Source organism: Lingula anatina, chromosome 1, assembly GCF_051362555.1.
Source record: "Lingula anatina isolate TDL-2025a chromosome 1, LinAna3.0, whole genome shotgun sequence".
Lineage (NCBI taxonomy): Eukaryota > Metazoa > Brachiopoda > Lingulata > Lingulida > Lingulidae > Lingula > Lingula anatina.
This window is the reverse complement of record NC_141767.1, coordinates 59,658,286-59,666,993: the sequence shown is the minus strand read 5'-3', so window position 1 is coordinate 59,666,993 and position 8,708 is coordinate 59,658,286. Positions and strand designations below refer to the sequence as shown.

General features: G+C 35.2%; 1 protein-coding gene across 1 annotated transcript; it reads right to left on the bottom strand.

Moving 5' to 3' along the window:
* Positions 1–2,857: 2,857 nt before the first annotated feature.
* On the bottom strand, positions 2,858–7,506 carry LOC106179969 (uncharacterized). The gene is made up of 4 exons (XM_013563797.3): positions 7,212–7,506; positions 6,409–6,523; positions 5,651–5,749; positions 2,858–4,437 (listed from the first exon to the last, which is right to left on the bottom strand). The coding sequence occupies exons 1-4, from the start codon at positions 7,401–7,403 to the stop codon at positions 4,220–4,222; spliced, it is 624 nt and encodes a 207-aa protein (XP_013419251.2). The 5' UTR covers positions 7,404–7,506; the 3' UTR covers positions 2,858–4,219.
* Between the last annotated feature and the right edge of the window lie 1,202 nt (positions 7,507–8,708).

Genomic DNA, 8,708 nt, shown 5'->3' with positions numbered 1-8,708 from the left:
TCTGCCATTATTTCTGATCCCACTCTGCTCAAAGAAGATCATATCTGGAATGGTGTAGATGACAGGTAAAGACCTGTGAACTATGGTTAGTGTTACCAGTCCATGACCCCCCCCCCCTCTTATGACCAAGGCATCCTTTGAATCAGCTTAAATAACACTTTTTATAGCACCTTTACCGATGATAATATTAGAACATGACTGGTCTTACAAAACAAAAATGACACTAAAACAGTTTCAAGGATCTCTGTCTCTGTATTCTAGCTGATCACATCAATGAGCATTAGAAAATGTGTTCTCTCCTATGAAATGATAGCTGGTGACCATCACTTCTGATCCATCTTCTGTTTTTACAGAGATACCTATTTGTTAATGGGAAATGACTACACAATGTCTCCAAATGTACATTGAGATGCTTCTACAAAATAATGGAAGACTAAAGTCCTTATGTCAGTCTTGAAAGGTTGGCTTCTTTAATTTGACTGTGCCTAATGTCAATTCTTATAACTTATTTCTAACAAGGAAAAAATACTTGTTATAATATTTTATTAGTATCAATTTTGGGTGGAAAAGATCATGTCTGTTAAGTTCTGTTCCATTTAACATGTACATATTTAAGCATTTAGAAGCACCATGGTCAAAATAAAAACTTGAAATTTCTTCTTTTGGCCAGTATAACATCATCAAAATAACCTGAAGGGAATACTAAACCATTTTTGCATCATGGGTATGAGGGCTGCTGTTTCACAGAGTCAATTTTTTTATTTCAAAATAAACAATGGAGGCAAGGCAAATGAGTTTTTATCTATCACAATAAAGCAAATCAAATAACTAATTTAATTTAGCACTATGATTCAACTATGCCACATGTCTCAAACATAAAAGTAAAGCCAGTGACAAAATATTGAAACCTTCTGAAATACAAGAGTGGTTGGCAATAAAATTTCATCTCATAAAAAATGTGAAATTTACTCAGAAAATTGATTTTGCAGTGAATGCTATTAGAAAAGGATAATTTCCTGTTAACAATTTAGTGCTCCATAAAAAAGAAATATAATTGCCTTAAAAAGCATATGCAGTTAGTTATAAGTTATTAATGGGTTTGCAGCATTAACATGGAATTTCAATGCCACCCTGCAAAAATTTAAGCAATAAACACTTTTTCGCTTGGCATCAGGATCACTAACTAATTTGGAATGATGATTCTTGGGACCAATTTTTAGTAACTTGTTTCACCCAAAATTAAATTAAAATTTTTAAAAGTATTTTCATCTCACTTTTATTTTTTTGGCTCTGCATGCAAAAATTTCTACCGGGGGCATTGCCTTTTTTACTGTGAAGAGCTGTTACTTGCCTCTAATAATCAATGGGTCCATTTGCAAAACACATTCACTATTCCTTTTATTATATTAGTATCAATTTTTCACTCAATAAATATGTGCACGACCATGTATTTTTCTATATTTTTATTTTTTTACAAGTTTTTTTTAAATTCTTTTTTTTTTCTTTTGTATTCAAAACTATCAATTATAAAACCCTATCATGTTTTCATTTACATGTAGCAGGAGTGATAACATGGTTTGTTCTTAAGATCACATTACCACATGTGCATCATGCATCCCACAAAATCACAAAATGCATGGACACGTTTTCTGTCATAATGTGTTTGTTGGCCACAGATTCTTTCAGAGTAAATACGTCACCAATATTCAGTTTAATAGCGTGTGAACTTACAGCACTTTAATCATTTTGTTTGTCAACCAAACGTTCCACTTGCCTGCATATATGCTACGTAGCAGTGGTGCATGGTTATCATTGCATCTTACTGGGTAAATGTCAGTCTGCGCAGACTCTTCTTAATTATTGTCACTCCCCCCCCCCCCAGATGATATCTGAAGAGCATCTTCGCCTTGTGTTTAATGGGCTACATCAAATACGTGCCACTAGACCAAAGTATCTTAATAAAGTAGAGGGAAATGTGTCATTCGGATTCTTGCAGACAACCTTGTCGTGCAGCAGGCACAAATTACTCGTAGCCTTGGACATGTGAAAAAAATGGATGAGGCAAGCCACATCAGACAGAAGTCCTGGCCAAAAAATGTGATCTAACTTGCAACTGTTACAGGTGTTAAATTGGCTTATTTGTTCTTTTTGCCATATCCTGCACTGGGTGTTAAATGATATGAAGTTTGTCTCAAGGGAAAAGGACTGTGGAAATCAGTAAACAAGCTATGGGATTCGACATGGACAAGTGCTCCTAAACAGCTGGTTTGATGCTAAGTTGCCACCCTGTTACACACGACTTTTTCATGGTGCAGAAAATTATGAGACTCCTGATGAGATCAGCAGAGCTGGCAGGTCTGACAACATAAGTCACAGGGGCTTTTGCTTATATAAGATGAACAAGTCTCAGACATATACCTTGAAAATATAGCAATTACCTTTCATTCCCTATCTTCATACCAGAGTACTGACAAAATCTTTCTTCTTAGGTAAAGGTTATAATGAAGTAAAACATAGCTAATCCGTGGAGATTTAAACTCTTGAGGAAAATGTCACTCTGGTTTAGCATAAGTCAGACCAAGGAGTTACAACACTTGTAAGTTGTAATTCCTTGGTCAGACTAATTAACAGATAAAGAAACAACAGACTGCACTGTGTAACCAAAATGCTGCAAATTTTAACAATGTTTAAGATATCATTAAGTACACACAGCTTCATTGTAATTAGAACCATATAAAATGACAAGTTTTCCCAGATGAATTAAAAGAGTACGCTCTGGTGCATCAGACAACCAGTTGTAGCAAGAACTTCCTCCTTATATCAAGTAAATAAAACTACAAACTGAAGAAAAGCAACATTGTTGAAATAAAACGTTTTATTTGTGAACTGCAAAAAAGTCATTGCAGTAGTTGGGATTAAAAAAACTGTTTGGGTATGATGGACTATTCTCTCCTGGCTAACAAATGTGTTCCCTTGAAGTACAGACCTTAAGAGAAGTACACTCATTTAAATTTTAGCCACTTAAAATATAAAAATAAAAATTCCTAATCCTACCAACAAGACAATGGTACATGCATTATATGAATAATTTCAATGTGAAAGCAATGGCCAAGTTCATCCAAAAACCTCAGTAAACTTTTAGCTGAAAGGTTTACTTCAACATGAACCCATAGTATTCCACTAAATTCTTTATTGCTATGAAACATTAGAAGCAACTTTCATGTTATAAAACAATTCCATTTAATTAACTACTGCTGATTTATTTTGGGCAAAGGAGGCTACAATTTTGGACTTTATAAACAAGTTTAGAACAATTTGTTCTTTTGTGAAACAGGCCTCAAGAATTGCATATACATTACATTGCAGTATACTCGTACTTCATATAATAATAATAATAATAATAATAATAATAATAACAAAATTAAGATCTGTCTGTTATTTTCATAGGCCTTGCAAATTTTAAAGATAATAAAGACTAGGCTTTCACTCATATCACAATATACATAATCCTTAAATGTAACTGATTTTCTAAAAGTCATTCATGCACAATATATTTCAAACACCTGAGCAGTCTTTAAACCCATAACTTATATAATTTCATTTATAGTTTTTAAAATTTTTCTTCTTATTTAAGTAGTCTTTAATTATTATAACAATAATTAAAATTAAAACAATAATTATAACAGTAATTCTACTTTATTGTGCACTTGAACTGTCTATGATTGTAAGAAAAAGTTATTATCATTACATCATTTCTTAGTCAGAACATGGGGCTAATAAGGCTGGCAGCCTACAAATCCTCTCTCTCTCTCTCTCTCTCTCTCTCTCTCTCTGGCTTGCTCTCTTTCACACACACACACACACACACACACACACACACACACTGATGCTACCTAATCAAATTATCACTGATTATCACTAAATATCACATTTGCTGCAAATAATTATTGACACTGTATGCCATAATTAATTTTGTGCTGGTGTCATGCTATGCTTTCTTATTTTAATTTTACATTTTCAAAGACAAATGTGATGGAATTCAAACATTTTCTTCAAGATGAACTTCTAACATGCACTTTCTTACTCACTTATGCATTACTTCAAAATATTAGATATGTTGTAAAAATCACATAAAATAACATGACATAAGTCCCTCTTCTTGTGCAATGTGTCCAAGATCTATCATTATTTGCCCAATTCATGAGCCATGTTACCACTGCTAAGACTTGTTGGCTTTCCTTACTTCAGACTCTTCATAACATGAGTCAAAACTAGATTTCCTAAGGGAATGCTCCAGCAGTTTTCCAAAAACTGAATTGTATGGATGAGCATATACTGTTGGTTTGTTATGTGAGTTAATCATAGGTTTTCTTTCATTAGCCCACTTAAATATGCTGCCTTCAAGATTATAAATGGGCAGTTCACTGAAAACAGTGCCTGAAAATGCAAAACGCAAAAAATTAACAATAATTAGGCGATTTACATAAAATATATTAGCACGTCCAAGATACTAGGTAACAACAATGGGACATGGGCATCAAAATTTAACATTAAAACCATCTTGTGAGCATGCTTTCTGCTTAGAATATGCATTGTATTTTGCTTCATATTCATAAATTTTGGAAAAGGTAACATTAAACAGGAAAGCGTCGATTAACTTCACAGAGTTGGGAAAGCACACTGCCATCCAAAATCGGCAGTTAAACAGCGATGGTAAGAAATTGCCCTGCAATAGGAAATCATACTTTGTACTGACATTGAAAACGGAAACGATGGTTATGCACAACAATCCGTTATCTTCACCCATCAAAATTTGCGATGAAGAACATTTTTTACATTTTTCTGTGTGTGCCGTAAATGATCCCTGAGATGACCAAAAAACATGACAAAACTATTTTGAGAGCTTTTTTCCATAATGTACAGCTGCAAAATAGACTGGTATGTCTGTGTCCCAGATTTAAGCGCTGTTTGAATATCATTTTTGGCTAAGAAAAAAATTTAAATACACAGCAATGTTTGAAAACACGAAATTGTTTGTTATATCATCAAATCCATCCCCGTTCACATGAAAGCACAGCTATTGTAATCGAGCACATAGGAATATTTTGACAGACTTTCAAAGATGATAACCCATTGTTGTTACCCAGTATCATGGACATGCAGATATATTTGACAAATGATCAATATGCAATTTTATTTATTTTACATCTTTTTCCTTTTCCTGATGTTTTAATGAAACAGCTACGTTTCACTCTTGTCACAAGAGCATCATCAAGCTGAATGCCCATAGGTCATTGGGTGTTGGTAGAACTGTGAATGCTTCTCACTAAGGTAGTAATTAGTGGAATGGCCTGCTTATAGATGTTGGTGATGATGATGCCCTTGTGACAAATGCAAAACATACTCGTTTCACTAATTTTTTTACCCAGAAGTTAGAGACTGCTATCACTAAAACATCAGTACATACAACTCCCTGGAACCATGATAAATCCTATTGATAGCATTCATTTCTTGTTTTCAAAGTTTCAACAACAATATTAACTGCAACTAATTTTCACAGGGAAGTATTTGATAATATATACTAATGCAGCTCAGTTAATACATTTATTAGACTATCATTTACTATTATCAAGAAAAAAATAATTTGTACCTTTGGCCTCAGAATCCATAGCTGTTTTCAGTTTCTCTGCCAGTGAAGAAGACCTGTAGCCAAGGGAACAGTAGCAAACTATTGCTTTGCATGGTTTCTCTGTAAAGATTTAATTAGGTACCAGTACCTAACCAGTATATAGATAGGTTTATATCAATTTCTGTTTATAACTGAGTTCTCTAATCACATTTGATTGCACCTGAATTGACTTCAGTGAATCATGCTAGAAAGGCACATAATACCAAACAAGGAGGTTGTTTTTACATCCATTAGTATTTCTGTTTGGTTGTCTGCTACAGTATTTATCAACCTAACTTAAAGCGTAATTGATGGATTTTGAAAAAATACTCAGGATTATGACAAAAAGGGGTTATAAATTAAATACTAACTTAGAAGACATGAGATTATGGTGGTGATGTGTACCACTATCTGGATACTGTAATTTTTTCAGGATTCTTCACCATGGCAAGACATGGCCAAGAAAATGACCAAAAATCTCAAAATGTGTCATTAGGATGTTGTGCAATAGATGTGCTCTCAACTAATTACAGATAGTTATCAGCGTAAAGTCTGGATATCATGCATCATTATGAACTTTTATAGATTATAAGCTCTGCCAATTAAGGATGTTATGTTACTGAATTTAATTAACTGATTGATTTACTAATAATAAATAACAATAATGAGAATTCAGTGGCCTTGGCACATTTAAGAATAACTATTATTTCTAGAAAGCAAATATTCATACTTATACTTACTGTTGCACTGCTCATTAATAAATTGTACTAGCTCAGTAATGTTTGATTTTCCAGGCTCTGTTAAAATGGCACCAGGTAAATGACTGACATCATATTCAACTTTGTCACGTGCATCCTGAAGTGAATAAAGTCAAGTCTTATAAAATATTATTTTGAAGGCACTGGGGGATTTTTGTTTTGGAAGACCAGTATCCATGTATGACTTCAACATGTCATGTTTAATATATTTCAACTGCATAGTAAGAAACAGAATTAAAAATCATGCAAGGAAGATCATACAGTGTACATGTACAGTGTATGTAATTGTAAAAGGCAGTGATTAATTTCATTTGAAGCAATTGAAATTAATAATAATAGCAGTGTTATAAATAACCCAATTATTGAAATTGACATTAGTTACAGGTACATGCACTAGTACAATTAATTAAGGCAAGCATGGAAATGTGAGCAAAACCCCGTTCTATTAAGTATTTTTCCATTTATTGTTAACTTGCCCTTAAATCTCATCATGCCTTGAACTTAAATATATCAAACAGAAACCAGTCTTTACATAGTATCAAAGGATGAGGCTCTGTACAGTAGTTTGGATATGCATATCAATGACTCTTACAATAACAGGTACACACTGTATCCAAAATGTTATGCATACCCAGTACACTCGTACTGTATAACAGCACCTTCCTTTCTATATGGACCCCCCCCCCCCCCCCCCCCAACTAAATTAAACAGAGACCTACATTGTTAAAGACGTTTTAGGGTATTTTTAACCTTAACGCCGTGTCACAACTATCAGATATGTTTACCAAAAGTATCACTTGCTGCTCTGAGCCCGCTTCTCCACCTCCTGTGGGGCAGTTGAGCCACTGGTAGAGCAAGTCAGTGCTCAAGTTTCGGACTTGAGGGAACTTTGCCTTTAAACTTTTGACTGTCAGCCACATGGGCATAGACATGCTGCTCTCAGATTTAGCTGCACCATCACTGTCACCCGATGCCATTTTGAGAGCATATATTAGTAGTTTCGTTTTTGCATCTTTACTAATTCCATGCACTGTACAAACTTCTATTGCGCTCAAGTTTGTCGTCACTTCCTGTTGACAATCTCCGATTCATGATCTCGTTTTCGGAAACTACAGTCGGTGGTTTGTCCATGGTTCAATCTGGGAATTATATCAGGGAATTGCAGGGCCGTAGCCTGAGGAAAATGCCAGGGGGGGGGGGGGGCAGTATGCACGCACGAGGGGGCAAAGGGCCCGAGGGGGGGGAGGGTGTGGGAGGGGGTGTCCCCCTCTCACGGTGTGGAAATTTTTTAAAAAACTGTATGTATAATAATGCATTCTGGTGCATTTTAACTGTTATTTATTGCTCAATCAGAAGTCAGAAATTGTGGGTTCATTTTGCCATAAGTACAGTCATTTTTCAACACAACACGCCAATTGGACTTCATTTCGTAGATTGTCTCAGAATCAGGAATAACGTTTCTTCTTCTGTGGACAAGCAAGAGAGCCAATCCGTGAATAATACCAACTTTGCAATTATTTTTTTTTACCTTTGCGATTATTTTTTTGCACCTCAAATCCCAGGGGGGGCAGCTGCCCCCCCTGCCCCCCTGGACGCTACGGCCCTGTAATTGCATCAATATATTTGATATAGACTAGAAATTAAGCAAAGATCTCTAAATAAATAAATTAATGTGATATAATACGTAAAATAAATTTATGGCGTTTTCATGGATTGCTATCTTATTAAAGAAAAGGGTCCCAACTTCCACCGACCCTAGGGCCAACTTGCCCCACCATGTGGCATGTTGGCCCACCTGACATCAGGTGTGTTTTTGTCATGTGGGATTGCATTTACAAATAAATGACCGTAGATCGTAGATAATTCCTTGGGACTCGTTCTAAAACCAAGTTTTGCTGCTCTAACCTATTCTCAGTTGGCTATAGGCTACAAGGCCAAAAGTGTCAGCGTCTAGCTGGTCTCCCCTAATAGGGCCTACATACATGTATATATGTTGTGGGATCACCTCTTTTCTTGTACATATTATATTATTAAATTATAAAGTTGAATCCAGCTCAGCAGCAGAAATTGCTCAATGAAAAACAAAAATAGGTGGTTGTAAGTTGAAACTTGGAAGGAAAAAAGCGCAGGCCAACTGTTCTCACCCCCCCCCCCCCCCTTATGTTTGCAACTCCCTCCCCCTCATGGTGTAAATCTTTAATCAGTCACTATAATAAGCATGTTTCAAGCAAAGTGATATCCATGCTGATAGCCTTCATGTATTACCTAGTAACTTAGGCGTG